At 43.0% G+C, this 18,467-nt stretch overlaps 1 protein-coding gene across 1 annotated transcript in view; it reads right to left on the bottom strand.

The window, feature by feature from the left end:
• Positions 1 to 5,756: 5,756 nt before the first annotated feature.
• ttc7a (tetratricopeptide repeat domain 7A) overlaps positions 5,757 to 18,467 on the bottom strand; it is a 51,602-nt gene continuing 38,891 nt past the window's right edge. Inside the window, exon 20 of the mRNA XM_035754049.1 lies at positions 5,757 to 7,283. Coding sequence (XP_035609942.1) covers positions 7,065 to 7,283 — 219 coding nt within the window. The 3' untranslated portion in view covers positions 5,757 to 7,064. The remainder of the gene's footprint in view (positions 7,284 to 18,467) is intronic.

Below are 18,467 nucleotides of genomic sequence, written 5' to 3'. Positions count from 1 at the left end.
AAAAATGTCTGCCATAAGACAATGGTGCCACCTGTCAATGATTTTAGAAGGCAATATAATGATGATTTAAATGGTTTCACTGTCCAGATCCTTATATCCAGACACAATGGGTCTCCGACTACCTCTGGAGGTGATCAGGAAATCTGATCACAATTAGATCACAATGTGTCTTTTGATTGTCTACACCCGTCAAACAAATGTGGGCACAATCAGAATGTGAACATGATCAGGACAAAGGATGCATGCTAGAACCACTTATAAACGGGGTGAGTGAGAAAAGGACAACATATGATTGAACCAGGATCAACCTCTCCAGAAAAAGGAAGAAAAAATGACTCTCAGAGAAGGTAAAGCATGCACCTTGGCCACTAGGCTACATTTTATTTTCTAGCAATTGCGTGACTTTGTGTTATCGAAAAGCAAAGGAAAGGAGATTAGCTTGTTCAATTGATCACCTCCTTCTAAACTCCATGTAAAATCCTCTTCAGGTTTTGAGGCATTTGGGTTGGCTGCAGCCAAGGTTTATTGTGGGATTAAGTCCCTCACTTTCATTAGAAACCATCTAGTGTCAACAAGGACAACTAGGCAGAACAGACAACCCAAACATGACCTCCTGGTTTCTGGAATAGCTAAATGAATTCAGGATAATATTGGGAAGGCGACATGATAATGGATGTTTTTAAAATCCTCCAATCCATATAATTGGCAACTTTGAACAGGAAGTGACCCGACATCAAACCGAGCAGTTCAAAGAAATTGCCATGCTATTTGTGTTTTCCATTGTTTGAGGTAAGGACGTCTGTCCTGAATTGGCTCATACTGTCTCTGGAGATACAACAAGCATCATCAGTCACTCCACGGTCCACGTCACTCTAAAGATTGACGAACCCACGACGCCAAACGAGCGAAAACAGCCTTTGTTTACAACGCAATGAACCAAGATGGCCGCCACCCACACAATCTACTGCTGCTTCCTCCCTTCCTTGTATTACATGACCACCTTGAAAAACTCCAGCCCTCTCATGTAGCCCAATGGTAAGACATGAAGACAGAGCTGTCATGGAGTATTGTTCACTTTGTGTCCTCTCCGGCAGGGTCACATCCATTCCCATCGCCACCACAGTGTTGACGGCTGGCTAAAGAATTCAGAAAGCAGCATGACACCAAAGCAGATGACCAGGTATCTCTTTACCATGTAATTGACAGGTGCGATAGGCCGACATTACAGCTCTATTAAATGACATATACAAGTTTAATAAGGTTGAATAGGCTACTGTTAGTGAAACAAGGGGTCATTGTTTATCCCGTAATGGGGCTGGCATGATGTTGGGCACATGGACACGGGCCAAGGCTGTTTGAGGGCGATCAGGTGAGTCGGTTTAGTGAAATAGAACCCGGGGAGGGGGGGCAAGGTTGGTGATATCTCTGCTGCTGTAACTCATTTACATTAACTGGTTAACCTCAAAATGTCATCAAGGAGAAAACGTTTCAATTGGATATCTGCCGCTTCATTGGCTGCTGCCTCATGTGTCAACATTGTTTTAGAATGTATTGCTAGGTTGCCGGTTCCTTTACTGATTGTTAAAGAGATATAACCATCTAGGTTTATGTGAAAACCCACACCAATGACCAAACATAATTGCCCTCCAGGCCCTGAAGTTCAGATTGCCACACATTACCTATTGTTAGCATCCTCTCTATTAAAGGTCCAATGCAGCTGTTTTTATCTCAATATCAAATCCTTTCTGGGTAACAATTAAGTATCTTACTGTGATTGTTTTAAATTAAAATGGTCAAAAAGAGAAGAAAAAATGCTTCTGAGCAAAGAACACTTTCTCAATCAATAATTTTGCTAGGACTGTCTGGAGTAGGTAGGGGAAAACCGAAAAATCTGTTATTGGTCTATTAACAAATTTACGACATGATGATGTCACCAGGCAGGCCAAAACTACATCCCACCACAACAGGCTGAAATGTCAGGAAGTCATTTCAAATAGCTCTTACACTACAAGGGCATATTTTTGTTCAACCTCATAGTGTGGAAACATATATATACACTATCGTTCAAAAGTTTTGAGTCACTTAGAAATGTCCTTGTTTTTGAAAGAAAAGCACATTTAGTTGTCTACACTATATTTCTGATCAATTTGATGTTATTTTAATGGACAAAAAATGTGCTTTTGTTTCAAAAACTAGGACATTTCTAAGTGACCCAAATCTTTTGAATGGTAGTGTATACAGTAGCAGTCAAAAGTTTGGACACACCTACTCATTCAAGGGTTTTTCTTTATTTTTACTATTTTCTACATTGTAGAATAATAGTGAAGACATCAAAACTATTGAAGAACACATATGGAAGCATGTAGTAACCCAAAAAGTGTTAAACAAATCAAAATATATTTTATCTTTGAAATTATTGATGTAATGATGGATTGTCATTTCTCTTTGCCCATTTCAGCTGTTCTTGCCATAATATGGACTTGGTCTTTTCCCAAATAGGGCTATCTTCTGTATACCAACCCTACCTTGTCACAACACAACTCAGACGCAATAAGAAGGAAAGAAATTCCACAAATTAAATTTTAACATACTGTTGAAGTCAGAAGTTTACATACACTTTCGCCAAATACATTTTTTTTTTTACAATTCCTGACATTTAATAATAGTAGAGAGAATGGTTTATTTCAGCTTTTATATCTTTCATCACATTCCCAGTCGGTCAGAAGTTAACATACACTCAATTAGTATTTGGTAGCATTGCCTTTAAAATGTTTAACTTGGGTCAAACCAGACTTGTGGAGGTCTACAAATTTTTTTCTGGGGTCTTTGCTGATTTCTTTTGATTTTCTCGTGATGTCAAGCAAAGAGGCACTGAGTTTGAAGGTAGGCCTTGAAATACATCCACAGGTACATCTCCAATTGACTCATATGATATCAATTAGCCTATCAGAAGCTTCTAGAGCCATGACATAATTTTCTGGAATTTTCCAAGCTGTTTAAAGGCACAGTCAACTTAGTTTATGTAAACTTCTGACCCACTGGAATTGTGACACAGTGATTTATAAGTGAAAGAATCTGTCTGTAAACAATTGTTGGAAAAATTACTTGTGTCATGCACAAAGTAGATGTCCTAACCAACTTGCCAAAACTATAGTTTGTTAACAATAAATTTGTGGAGTGGTTGAAAAACAAGTTTTAATGACTCCAACCGAAGTGTATGTAACCTTCAGACTTCAACTGTATCCACACTACCGGTCAACATTTTTATAACACCTACTCATTCAACGGTTTTTCTTTATTCTTAGTGTTTTCTACATTGTAGAATAATAGTGAAGACAAAAAAAACACCTGTTAATTGAAATGCATTCCAGGTGACTACCTCGTGAAGCTGGTTGAGAGAATACCAAGAGTGTGCAAAGCTGGCATCAAGGCAATGGGTGGCTACTTTGAAGAATCTCAAATATAAAATATATTTTGATTTGTTTAACAGTTTTTTGGTTACAACATGATTCTATATGTGTTATTTCATAGTTTTGATATCTTCACTATTAATCTACAACGTAGAAAATAGTAAAAATATAGAAAAACCCTTGAATGAGTAGGTGTTCTAAAACTTTTGACCCGTAGTATATATATATAAATAAAACACAGGAAAATCACATTTGTGACTGCACTGGACCTTTAACTTCCCTCTGCACTGCAATAACTCCCTGGATGTTGGCAGTCTCATAAGGTTGCTTCCTCTTTCTCCTGAATACCACCCCACATACAGTACAGTAAAGGGCTAATCATAGAAATCAAATTACTAGAACATTGCCGTGTTCTGGCGGTCTTTAAACTACCTAGTAATTACATTTCTATAGGGACAAAACTCTTGGCATGCTTCATATGAGACAGTAGTACAGTTTTCTAAAATGTTGGTATCATACATTTTGGTACTGTGGTACCGGTACAACGTGCAACACTACTTTTCCCCACTGAAACAACAGGCAGGCTGTAATAGGGGTGTAACTGGGCCCAGACACCTGACCCCCCTCTCAGCCCCAACAGTGCACAAGTAGAGCAACCAGGGACCTGGCCGCCCAGCCACCCCTGAGGGTAACCAGAGAACCCTGCCAAGGCCACCTGACATCACATGAAGCTGCCACATAGCACACAGCCACTGGGACCCACCTATACATAGGGGAGAAAAAAGACCTAGGGACAATCAGAGCTATTAAGAGACAATTCCGTTGTCTCTGCAGACGTGCTACTTGCGACAACCACTGTGATTATTATTATTTGACCCTGCTGGTCATCTATGAACATTTGAACATCTTGGCCATGTTCTGTTATTATCTCCACCCGGCACAGCCAGAAGAGGACTGGCCAGCCCTCATAGCCTGGTTCCTCTCTAGGTTTCTTCCTAGGTTTTGGCCTTTCTAGGGATTTTCCTAGCCACCGTGGTTCTACATCTGCATTGCTTGCTGTTCTGGGTTTTAGGCTGGGTTTCTGTACAGCACTTTGTGACATCAGGTGATGTAAGAAGGGCTTTATAAACAAATTAGATTGATTGGAGAATATAGAACTCTTCTCTCTAATTTTTGCCTCCCCTAGCCTACTATACAGTACTGGGTGTGTGTTTTAGAAGGCACGTAGGCTAATTATTCAGCCTGGCGATGAGCGAAACTGTCCGGAGCCCTTCGTCATCCTGAGAGGCTTTGCGGCAAAGGCAGGCCTATTCATTAATGACTCCTTTTACCAGCCTCGTCATGGCTATCCTGACCGCGCCACAATATAGAACATTCCACAACCGCATGGATTAGGCCAGCTGTCTCCTTGGGGATCCCCAGCCATTCCATGTGATCTATTTGAGCTAACACACCCGATTCAACTCGTCAACTAATTATCAAGTCCTTGACTGGTGAATCAGGTCAACGAGTTCAGGGCTACAACAAAACGTTGAAATATCTGGGGGTCCCTGAGGAAAGGTTTGGAAACCTTTGGATTAAGTCACTAATCTCCAACCCACCGGCCAGACGCAGTTGTCACACACGGGCTAATGTGGGGGAGGACAGAGGGAGAGAGTGGTGGAGGTAGTAGAGGCAGGGATCAGAAGAAAATGTGTTGATCGCCAATTTAAAATGGGGACGTGCATGTGGCTTTTGATGTGTGAGCGAAGTAGACCTATGTGAAACAGACAGATTTAAATACTCTTCAGTCATAACTCTATCCTGGTGCGTGAAAGGGTTAATAAATTGTGCTTGCAGAGAAGAGACTGGGATTCCTCTTCTCAAAACAGAAACCAATGTGCAGAGAACAGAACAATTCATTACAGCAGCGAGAGTTGACATCAAACAGACACAGTCAGGCCCATAGAATAGCACACCAGTGGTATAATCTGCCTTGGTGTATGTGTGTGTGTTGTCCAGCAGACTAGATATCTCTCAGCTTCCCCAGTTACTCAAACATGGGATGGCTGCTAGGCAACCAAGCCACATCACATCAGGCAGAGAGAGAGCGAGAACTGAGAGGGTGGTTAGAAATGGAGAAAGAGGGAGGGAGAGAGAGGTAGAGACAGAGATGGCGAGGGAGAGCAGAGAGAGAGAGGGTAGGGAGAGAGAGAGAGAGAGGGAGGGGGTTGTGAGTTGAGGCAGAAACTGTGCTGGCAGTATTACATAAGATAGCAACTCGAGTCCCACTGCCCATATTAATGTGGTTAGGCACTATGAAGTGATGAAGATTAGTCATAAATGACGAGACAGATGAGGACACAGTGATTTTAAGTCATTGTTTATGATGACAATGATTTACAAATTAGTTTAAAACAAGACACACAATTAATCATATCATGATTGATACAATACAAGCAAATCAGTGATTTCAACACCACACAATGGTGGCTTCAGTAAAACACACACACACCGGCTGAAGGATCTCGTTTAACAAGAAGAAAATGGAATGATACTTTAGAAAGGATCCCTGAGAGTGGATGTATGTGGTCTGTATAACAGTGTCACCATAGACTTGTCTATGAATGCATCTGAGAGGTTCTTACGAATGCATAGTCATAGATGTATAGTGTGCTTCCAAATGTATTGGGACAGTGACACGTTTGTTGTTGTTTTTTGGCTCTGTTCTCCAGCATTGATACAATGACTATGAGGTTAAAGTTCAGACTGTCAGCTTTCATTTGAGGATATTTTCATCCATATCGGGTGAGCCGTTTGGAGATTACAGCACTTCTTGTACATAGTCCCCCCAAATTCACTTACGCATGTATTAAAGTAGTCAGACGTTGAGTATTTGGACCCATATTCCTAGCACACAATGATTACATCAAGCTTGTGTCTCTACAAACTTGTTGGATGCATTTGCTTTTTTTTTAGGGTGTCAGATTATTTTCTGCCCAATAGAAATGAATGGTAAATAATGTATTGTGTCATTCATGTGTAATCATGGTAGCATCCACATTAATGTAGATGTGTTTAGAAACATATTCTATTCTTATTTACAGTAAAAGTGACTCCAAAATGACACAATACATTATTTACCATTCATTTCTATTGGGCACAACGTAATCCGAAACACAACCAAAACAAAGTGCAAATACATTCAACAAATGAGTCACAAGCTTGATGTAGTCATTGCGTGTTAGGAATATGGGACCAACTTACTACTTTAATACACATATAGGTGAACTTTTGGTCCCCTAAAATGGGGGGGGACTATATACCAAAAGTTCTGTAATTTCTAAATGGTTCACCTGCAATGGATGGAAATACCTTCAAATTAAATCTTATAATCTGCACTTTAACCTCATGGTCATTTCATTTTATATCCAAAGTGCAGGAGTACAGAGCCAAAACAACAAAATGTGTCACTGTAACAATACCTTTGGAGCTCACTGTAGATATGAGGAGAGCAGAGGAGAGAGGCAAGAGAGAAGAGAGCAAAAAGAGTGAGACAGGGCAAGAGAAGACATATTGCACAAATGTGTACGTTTAAATGATCATACGTGTGTGTGCCTGTGCATATGTGTGTATTCATAAACACGTCATACAGTAGTAGCCTCTGTCTGCTCCTCACAGCTCGCGTGGTATGATGGTGAAGGGCCTGATGGGGCAGGAGGCCTCCAGCTCCAGGGCTGTCAGGAAGCAGTCTGGTGCCTGGCTGCTGCCCTGTAACTGCAGGGCCTCCCCCAGGCCGCTCCACGCCTCGTGTGACGTGCTCTCGGCCTGCACCGCGTCTCGCAGCACCTTCTCCCCCAGACCCAGACGCCCACACCGCACCAACAACTGGCCCTGAGGAGGGGAAAGCAAGGGGAGGGGGTGAAGAGACAAAAAGTGAGTCTTCGTGGGGGATAAGTCATTGAGAGATTACAGAGAGAGCGAGATCTAGCTTTGACTTTGGACCTAGCTTTGGCAGTATCTAAACCAGATACTAGATATCTGGTGTGTCAGAGATGCCATGTCCAGCTTTCTGAGATGATGAGATATTGCTAAGTTAAAGATCCTGTTTGTACTAACTCTATTTGTACTGGCGTGTTGGGTGATTGCAGCCAAAGGCACTCCCAGGAAGGATGAGGCGTGCGTGTGATGAGGATGACTACTCCCGATGTGTGTTTGTACACTGTATGTGTGTGTGTGAGTGTGAGAGGAAGTGTATGTTTTTTGGTGTTTGGTTCAGTGAGTGTATGTTTGTGTGCGTTTGTGGCCGTGTGAGAGGGCAGTAGTGGTCAGTGCGGCGTGACATGTCTCTTTGGAACTTCTCTCTGTTGAGGCACTGTGTGTCTCGAGAGTCTAGCAAGCATAACAGGGTATCACGCAACCGACGTGTGTTCATGTCAACGGCATGAACACACAGAACTACACACCCACACACATAGCCTCCAGAGCGGGGCTTGCCTGAGGTCAAACAGACGAGTCTTGTTATGCAGGCTCTGATCACAAACTCCGGATTAATTGGGCTGAAACTCAGAGAGCTGTCTCGGGGCTTCTGATGCAACCTCCAAAGAGGATGTTCTGCTCCCTCTGTCTCTCCGTCTCCAAGCCACTCTCTGCTGTTACTCACATCATACCCCCCCCCCCATATACTGTATATTTCCTCTCTCTGCTGCTGACAAGAACAGAAGAAAAGACAGAGGGAGATCTGATGGGGTGCAGACTCGGACACAGTGGAGGATATACAGTGAGGTCTGTAATTATTAGCACCATTGATAAAGATGAGCAAGAAAAGACTGTATAAAGTAAACAATACAAATACTGAGCTACAGTATGTTGTAAAGATAGGCGTCAAACATGATTGGTGCCCCGGTTTCCATTACTCTTGCACCATCCCCTTGCGAGGAGACCATTCCTCTATACAGAATCTTCCCAGATGCTTTGTCTACGGAAGAGTATAAGGGCCAAGCGAAGAAACATGGTGATGTAGGGGAGAGTGGGGTAAGTTGAGACATTTTTACATTTAGCATCACTTCATCAATCTTGCTGCTGGTGAGTCTCTGATCCACCTCTATGCAGACGACACCATTCTGTATACTTCTGGCCCTTCTTTGGACACTGTGTTAACAACCCTCCAGGCAAGCTTCAATGCCATTCAACTCTCCTTCCGTGGCTCCAATTGCTCTTAAATACGAATAAAACTAAATGCATGCTCTTCAACCGATCGCTACCTGCACCTGCCCGCCTGTCCAACATCACTACTCTGGACGGCTCTGACTTAGAATATGTGGACAACTACAAATACTTAGGTGTCTGATTAGACTGTAAACTCTCCTTCCAGACCCATATCAAACATCTCCAATCCAAAGTTAAATCTAGAATTGGCTTCCTATTTCGCAACAAAGCATCCTTCACTCATGCTGCCAAACATACCCTTGTAAAACTGACAATCTTACCAATCCCCGACTTTGGCGATGTCATTTACAAAATAGCCTCCAATACCCTACTCAACAAATTGGATGCAGTCTATCACAGTGCAATCCGTTTTGTCACCAAAGCCCCATATACTACCCACCATTGCGACCTGTACGCTCTCTCGTTGGCTGGCCCTCACTTCATACTCGTCGCCAAACCCACTGGCTCCATGTCATCTACAAGACCCTGCTAGGTAAAGTCCCCCCTTATCTCAGCTCGCTGGTCACCATAGCATCTCCCACCTGTAGCACACGCTCCAGCAGGTATATACTCTCTAGTCACCCCCAAAACCAATTCTTTCAGTGGCCGCCTCTCCTTCCAGTTCTCTGCTGCCAATGACTGGAACGAACTACAAAAATCTCTGAAACTGGAAACACTCATCTCCCTCACTAGCTTTAAGCACCAACTGTCAGAGCAGCTCACAGATTACTGCACCTGTACATAGCCCACCTATAATTTAGCCCAAACAACTACCTCTTTCCCTACTGTATTTATTTAATTAATTTAGCTCCTTTGCACCCCATTATTTTTATTTCTACTTTGCACATTCTTCCACTGCAAATCTACCATTCCAGTGTTTTACTTGCTATATTGTATTTACTTTGCCACCATGGCCTTTTTTTGCCTTTACCTCCCTTATCTCACCTAATTTGCTCACATCGTATATAGACTTGTTTATACTGTATTATTGACTGTATGTTCGTTTTACTCCATGTGTAACTCTGTGTCGTTGTATCTGTCGAACTGCTTTGCTTTATCTTGGCCAGGTCGCAATTGTAAATGAGAACTTGTTCTCAACTTGCCTACCTGGTTAAATAAAGATGAAAAAAAAAAGAAAAATCAAGGGTCTTTCTAACAAATATTTCTACATATATTTCAGGGTGTTGTGTATCCCTGTAAATAATCAGAATGAATGTATACATTACAGTTTTGAAAACATAGCGTGTCCAAAAAAAGTGGTCTATTGGCACAAATGACCCTGGCTATGGGGTAAGTTAAGCCGCGGGACAGGGTAAGTTAAGCCGCGGGACAGGGTAAGTTAAGCCGCGGGATGGGGTAAATCAAGCCGCGGGACAGGGTAAGTTAAGCCGCGGGACAGGGTAAATCAAGCCGCGGGACAGGGTAAATCAAGCCGCGGGACAGGGTAAATCAAGCCGCGGGACAGGGTAAGTTAAGCCGCGGGACAGGGTAAATCAAGCCGCGGGACAGGGTAAATCAAGCCGCGGGACAGGGTAAGTTAAGCCGCGGGACAGGGTAAATCAAGCCGCGGGACAGGGTAAATCAAGCCGCGGGACAGGGTAAGTTAAGCCGCGGGACAGGGTAAATCAAGCCGCGGGACAGGGTAAATCAAGCCGCGGGACAGGGTAAGTTAAGCCGCGGGACAGGGTAAGTCAAGCCGCGGGACAGGGTAAATCAAGCCGCGGGACAGGGTAAGTTAAGCCGCGGGACAGGGTAAGTTAAGCCGCGGGACAGGGTAAGTCAAGCCGCGGGACAGGGTAAATCAAGCCGCGGGACAGGGTAAGTTAAGCCGCGGGACAGGGTAAGTTAAGCCGCGGGACAGGGTAAATCAAGCCGCGGGACAGGGTAAGTTAAGCCGCGGGACAGGGTAAGTTAAGCCGCGGGACAGGGTAAGTTAAGCCGCGGGACAGGGTAAGTTAAGCCGCGGGACAGGGTAAGTTAAGCCGCGGGACAGGGTAAGTTAAGCCGCGGGATGGGGTAAGTTAAGCCGCGGGACAGGGTAATTCAAGCCGCGGGACAGGGTAAGTCAAGCCGCCTACAAATTTCTGTACTAAATTAAATATTTCCACTACCTTTTTAAAACCACATCTAGCTTTATTTCACAAACACAATCACTTTTTTTGTCTTAATAATTTTAAGCATATTTTAACACAGGCTTAACACACTTTGTACTTTTTAATACTTTTAACAGAGGCCTGGCCCTGTTGTTACCTCACATCCCAGTGATTATGCCTTGTACTACACCTGGGAAGAAAACTCTTACATTTGCTCATCTTGCCATTGGCTCAACCACAGAAGTGGTAAAGAGGTCCATGGAACTCGACCCAAACAATGGAAATGCCTTGGAAACACGTGGGGGACAGATCCCGAATCTCTTCATTACTCTCCAGAAAATTTTACCTACATTTAGTCTATTGTATATATGTGTATTTCACACTATATTGAGGTAAAAAATGGAGTATAATGCTGTATGGATGTCTACCCAATGCATGTTTATGTCATCTTTACCAATAAACTGCATTACAGTTAAAAACAACTTAGCTTATACGAATGGGAGTTAGCATTTACCAGTCACTTTTTCTAAACCTTAAAAGGGACTACTTTTAAATGTTATGCAGAAAAAACTGCCAGATATATTTAAAAAAAAATGACTTTAGCAACCAACCACATTGTGGGCCCGTTACGATACAACAATCATGAAGGATTTGAAAAATATCCACTTTGCTCAACTTACTCCAAGTCAAACATTTTATAGAAATGTGTGTTGTTTAGCAGATTCTCTTATCCAGAGCGACTTAGTTAGTGCATTCATTTTAAGATTGCTAGGAGGGATAACCACATATCTCGGTCAGAAGGAAAGTAAATATTTCCTCAATAAAGTAGCTATCAGCAAAGCCAGTGCTAGTGGTGGGTGGGTGGGGTGGTGCAAGTGTTAGTTGGGGGAGGGGTGCTGTGGGATTATTTAAAATACTATTTGATGAGGTAGGGTTTCAGATGTTTTTGGAAGATGGGCAGGGATTCTGCTGTCCTAGCTCCAGGGGGAAGCTGGTTCCACAGTGGGAGCTGCCCTCCCATAGAGGTGGGAGGGCCAAGTGACCAGAGGTGGCAGAGCGGAGTACTCGGGTTGGGGTATAGGGTTTGAGAAAAGCCTGAAGGTAGGGAGGGACAGTTCCTCTTGCTGCTCTGTAGGTAAATACAGTACTTGCAAAAGTACTCGCCCCCCCCCATGCCGTTTTGCCTATTTTGTTGCATTACAACCCGTAATTTAAATGGATTTTCTTTGGATTTCATGTAATGGACATACACAAAATAGTCCAAATTGGTGAAGTCAAATCCGCAAAATAACTTGTTTCAAAAAATTCGCAAAGATAAAAAAAATAGAAAAGTGGTGTTTGCATATGTATTCACCCCCTTTACTATGAAGCCCCTAAACAAGATCTGGTGCAACCAATTTCCTTCATAAGTCATATAATTAGTTAAATAAAGTCCACCTGTGTGCAATCTAAGTGTCATATGATCTGTCACATGATCTCAGTATATATACACCTGTTCTGAAAGGCCCCAGAGTCTGCAACACCACTAAGCAGGGGGCACCACCAAGCAAGCCGCACCATGAAGACCAAGGAGTTCTCCAAACAAGTCAGGGACAAAGTTGTGGAGAAGTACAGATCAGGGTTGGGTTATAAAAAAAATATACAAAACTTTTAACATCCCACGGAGCACCATTGAATCCATTATTAAAAAATTGAAAGAATATGGCACCACAACAAACATGCCAAGAGAGGGCCGCCCACCAAAACTCAGGGACCAGGCAAGGAGGGCATTAACCAGAGAGGCAACAAAGAGACCAAAGATAACCCTGAAGGAGCTGCAAAAGCTCCACAGTGGAGATTGGAGTATATGTCTACAGGACCACATTAAGCCATACACTCCACAGAGCTGGACTTTAAAAGAGTGTCCAGAAAAAAAGCCATTGCTTAAAGAAAAGAATAAGCAAACACGTTTGGTGTTAGCAAAAGGTATGTGGGACTCCCCAAAAATATGGAATAAGGTACTCTGGTCAGATGAGACTAAAATGTAGCTTTTTGGCCACCAAGGAAAACACTATTATGGCACAAACCCAACACCTCTCATCACCCCAATAACACCATCCCCACACTAAAGCATGGTGGTGGCAGCATCATGCTGTGGGGATGTTTTTCCATCGGCAGGGACTGGGAAACTGGTCAGAATTGAAGGAATGATGAATGGCACTAAATACAGGGACATTCTTGAGGGAAACTTGTTTCAGTCTTCCAGAGATTTGAGACGGGTTCAGAGGTTCCCTTTCCAGCAGGACAATGACCCTAAGCCTACTGCTAAAGCAACACTTGAGTGGTTTAAGGGGAAACATTTAAATGTCTTGGAATGGCCTAGTCAAAGCCCAGAACTCAATCCAATTGAGAATCTGTGGTATGACTTTTAAAGATTGCTGTACACCAGGGGAACCCATCCAACTTGAAGGAGCTGGAGCAGGTTTGCCTCTCCAGCTCTACAAAGAATTGACTTTGTAGAGAGGGGGGGTGAATAGTTATGCAAGTAAGTTCTGTTTTTTTGTCTTATTTCTTGTTTGTTTCACAATAAAAAATATTTTGCATCTCCAAAGTGGTAGGCATGTTGTGTAAATCAAATGATACAACCCCCCACCCCAAAATCCATTTTAATTCCAGGTTGTAAGGCAACAATATAAGAAAAATGCCAAGGTGGGTGAATACTTTTGCAAGCCACTGTACCATGGTAGTGAACCCAGGCTTCGGCTGGAAGCCAGTGGAGTGTGTGGAGCAGCAGGGTGACATGGGAGAACTTTGGAAGGTTGATCACCAAACAGGTTGCGCCATCCTGGATACATTTCAGGGGTTTGATGGCACAAGCGGGGATCCCTGCCAACAGCGAATTGCAGTAATCCAGATGGGAGATGATGACAAGTGACTGGATTAGGACCTGCGCCGCTTCCTGTGTGAGGTAGGGTCGTACACTATGGATGTTGTTAAATGTTGATTTTTATTGTTGGACATAAAAGACTAAACACACCAGCAAATCAGCACCATTTGATTTGAACTTTGGAAATCTATTCCAAAGTATTTCAACACATAATAGAGAGATACACTACCATTCAAAAGTTTAGGGTCACTTAGAAATGTTCTTGTTTTTGAAAAAAAAGCACATTATTTGTCCATTAAAATAATGTCAAATTGATCAGAAATAAAGTGTAGACATTGTTAATGTTGTAAATGACTATTGTAGCTGGAAACTGATTATTTTTCATGGAACATCTACATAGGTGTACGGAGGCCCATTATCAGAAACCATCACCCCTGTGTTCCAATGGCATGTTGTGTTAGCTAATCGAAGTTCATCATTTTAAAAGGCTAATTGATCATTAGAAAACCCTTTCACAATTATGTTAGCACAGCTGAAAACTGTTGGTCTGATTAAAGAAGCAATACAACTTCTTTAGACAAGTTGAGTATCTGGAGCATCAGCATTTGTGGGTTCGAATACAGGCTCAAAATGGCCAGAAACAAAGAACTTTCTTCTGAAACTTGTCAGTCTATTCTTGTTCTGAGAAATTAAGGCTTTTCCATGCGAGAAATTGCCAAGAAACTGAAGATCTGGTACAACGATGTGTACTACTCCCTTCACAGAACATCACAAACTGGCGCTAACCAGAATAGAAAGAGGAGTGCCCCAGTGCACAACTGAGCAAGAGGACAAGTACATTAGAGTGTCTAGTTTGAGAAACAGACGCCTCACAAGTCATCAACTGGCAGCTTCATTAAATAGTACCCGCAAAACACCCGTCTCAACGTCAACAGTGAAGAGGCGACTCCGGGATGCTGGCCTTCTAGGCAGAGTTGCAAAGAAAAAGCCACATCTCAGACTGGCCAATAAAAATAAAAGATTAAGTTGGGCAAAAGAACACAGACATTGGACAGAGGAACTCTGCCTATAAGGCCAGCATCCCGGAGTCGCCTCTTTGCTGTTGATGTTGAGACTGGTGTTTGACCGCTGCAAATTTACCGCAAGAAGCCCAAACAGATGTAATATTTGACTAAAACATAATCATTTCAAACCTTTCCCACATTTGTATAAGATCACATTTGGGGTCACTTCCTTGTTTTTGAAAGAAATTACAAATGATTTGTAATTATGTTCTGGCCCCTCAACCAATCCTCTCAATGAAAAGTCGGACCGCGGCTGAATCTAGTTGATGACAGCTGTACTAGAGCATAAACCTGCAGGAGTGAGTCACTGCTTTAATGTTTGCAGAGAATGACAGGATGTTGTCCAGGGTCATGCCAAGGTTCTTTGTACTCTGGGTGTACTCTGAGAGGGGGACACCGTGGAGTTGCCAAGCGTGATGGAGAGGTCTTGGAGCGGGCAGGCCTTCTCCGGGAGGAAGAGCAGCTCTGTCTTGCCGAGCTTGAGCTGGTGGGCTGACGTCCAAGCTGAGATATCTGCCAGGCATGCAGAGATGCGTGTCGCCACCGGGGTGTCAGAAGGGGGGGGGGGTGAAAAGAAGTTGAGTATCATCCGCACAGCAATGATAAGAGAGACCATGTGAGGATATGACCTAGCCAAGTGACTTGCTGCATAGAGAGAAGAGGAGAGGGCCTAGAACTGAGCCCTGGGGGACACCAGTAGTGAGAGCACGTGGTGCAGACACATCCTCTCCGCGTCACCTGGTAAGAGTGACCTACCAGGTAGGATACAATCCAAGAGTGTGCAGAGCACGAAACGCCATGCCCCGAGAGGGTGGAGAGGAGATCTGATGGTTCAAGGTATTGAAGGCTGCAGACATATCTAGGAGGATGACAACAGAGGAGAAAGAGTCAGTCTTGGCAGTGTGGAGAGCCACTGTGACAAAGGAGAGCAGTTTCGGTTGAGTGAACAGTCTTGAAGCCTGACTGGTTAAGGTCAATAAGATCGTTCTGAGAGAGTTTGTCAGAGAGAGCACGCTCAAGTGTTTTGGAAAGAAAAGAAAGGGAAACCAGTTTGTAGTTTTTGATGTCAGAGTAGTCGAGTGTTGTTTTCTCGAAGAGGCGAGTGACTCTGGCCATTTTAAAGTCAGAGGGGACGCAGCCAGTGGTAAGGGATGAGTTGATGAGGGAAGTGAGAAGGTCTCCAGAGATGGTCTGGAGAAGGGAGGAGGGGATGGGGTCGAGCAGCCAGGTTGTCGGGCGGCCGGACATCACTAGTCGCAGGATTTCATCTGGAGAGAGAGGAAAAAGAGCTCAAGGCATAGGGTAATGATATGTGGGTGGTACCAGTGGACTCAATAGGTGGAGTGAATGAGAAGCGGATGTCGTCAACTTTCCTTTCAAAGTGGTTGACAAAGTCGCTCACAGAGAGGGAGGAGTGAGGGGGGGAGGGCGTGGAGGATTAAGGAGGGAGGAGAAGGTAAGGTGGAATATAGTTTCCTAGGGTTAGAGGCAGAAGCTTGAAATGTATAGTGAAAGAAAGTGGCTTTAATTAAATTAAAAATTCAAAGAGCCAGCTAGCAATTATCATTTATCATCATAATGATTACATTATCTTCAAAGATACTAGCAACAATAGCTTAGGGAAATGTCATGTTTACATACACAAACTAGAGGACTTCACTTGCAAGCGAGCTATGTTATTTTATATACAGGCTAGCTAGCACCCCAACTAGATGGAGTAGGTCTAGTTACAAAGCAGGATCAATGAGTTATACCCAATTAATTTGCTTACATTTTGGGAAATATGTTGAAATGGGCACGGATTGCTTTAACTGATTAAACCAACCCATGTTATTTAGCCATATTACGCTTTGGCGGTGTACCAGAATTCTAAGATTGCAATAGGTTAGCCCAGATCCAGGAAGTGGAGTGGTTGTGTTTACATGCGGCCAGTGGAGTGCTAACAATATCCATATTATCTAGCAACATTGTCATTTAAATCAATTGAATCCTAGATAAGCTAGCTACATTTTCCCAAATGTATACCTCCACATGTGTTGTTGTTGTTGTCGGCTCTTAGCATGTATTTGGGCCAATGGAAAGGCTCATTGTGAATAAATGAGTGCAAGGGTGAGCGGTGAAAAAGAGAAGTGAGGCTTGACTTGAGCAGGGGTGATAATTGACCAATGCAGGGTTGAGGAGCTTTGAAGAGAAGGAGTGATGGAGTTCCTAATATGCCTTCCATACAATTGCTCCGCGGTGATCCCAGTGGTAGCATGTGATGATGGCTGAGACAAATATCAGGCTGTAGCCTACTCAAAATCTCAAAAGTGTTTGAATTTATTCTCCACATTTCATTTGGACTTCATCAGGGGGGTTTTCTTCACTTTTCCGTAGTCGTCAGCTCTTTTGGGGCTCCTGAGTGGCGCAGTGGTCTAAGGCACTGCTTGAGGTGTCACTGCAGATGCCCTGGTTCAATTCCAGGCTGTATCACAACCGGCCGTGATTGGGAGTCCCATAGGGCGGCGCACAATTGGCCCAGTGTCATCCTGGTTTGGCCGGTGTAGGCCGTCATTGTAAATAAGAATTTATTCATAACTGACTTGCCTAATTAAATAAAGGTTAAATGTAAAAAATATATAATAATTTATGGACTGCCTTTTTCAATTCAAACCACAGGTTATCCATGGGGTTCAAGACTGGAGAGTAAGATGGCCATTGCAAAATGTTGACTTTGTGGTCAATTAACAATTTCTTTGTGGATTTGGATTAGTGCTTGGGGTTATTGTCTTGCTGGAAGATCCACTTGCGACCAAGTGTCAGATTCCTGGCAGAAGCAACCATTTCTTTGTGTGTGTGGAAAGAACAGCTGACTGAAGACAGGACTACCGGGCATTCAAAGTTTCATGACTGTCACAGCCCTAATTGTATTTCTATAAATTAATTGTTAAATAGCACCCACAAAACACCAGTTTCAACACTGAAGAGGCGACTCAGCAATGCTGGCAGAGTTCCTCTGCCCAGTGAGTTATTTTGCCCATCTTAATATTTTAATTTTATTGGCCAGTCTGAAATATGGCTTTTTCTTTGCAACTCTGCCTAGAAGACCAGCATCCCGAAGTCGCCTCTTCACTGTTGACGTTGAGACTGGTGTTTTGCGAGTACTATTTAATGAAGCTGCCAGTTGAGGACTTGTGAGGCGTCTGTTTCTCAAACTTGACACTCTAATGTACTTGTCCTCTTGCTCAGTTGTGCACTGGGGCCTCCCACTCCTCTTTCTATCCTGGTTAGAGACAGTTTGCGCTGTTCTGTGAAGGGAGTAATTCACAGCGTTGTACCAGATCTTCAGTTTCTTGGCAATTTCTCACATGGAATAGCATTTCTCAGAACAAGAATAGACTGACGAGTTTCAGAAGAGAGTGCTTTGTTTCTGGCCATTTTGAGCCTGTAATCGAACCCACAAATGCTGATGCTCCAGATACTCAACTAATCTAAATAAGGTCAGTTTTATTGCTTCTTTAATCAGGACAACAGTTTTCAGCTGTGCTAACATAATTGCAAATAGGTTTTCTAATGATCAATTAGCCTTTTAAAATGATCAACTTGGATTAACTAACACAATGTGCCATTGGAACACAGGAGTGATGGTTGCTGATAATGGGCCTCTGTACACCTATGTAGATATTCCATTAAAAATCAGCCGTTTCCAGCTACAATAGTCATTTACAACATTAACAATGTCTACACTGTATTTCTGATCAATTTGATGTTATTTTAATGGACAAAAAAATAGCTTTTCTTTCAAAAACAAGGACATTTCTAAGTGACTTTTGAACGGTAGTGTACAGTATATCTTTTTAAATAATAA

This window comes from Oncorhynchus keta, chromosome 36 (assembly GCF_023373465.1).
Source record: "Oncorhynchus keta strain PuntledgeMale-10-30-2019 chromosome 36, Oket_V2, whole genome shotgun sequence".
Lineage (NCBI taxonomy): Eukaryota > Metazoa > Chordata > Actinopteri > Salmoniformes > Salmonidae > Oncorhynchus > Oncorhynchus keta.
This window is presented reverse-complemented; position numbering and strand designations above follow the sequence as displayed.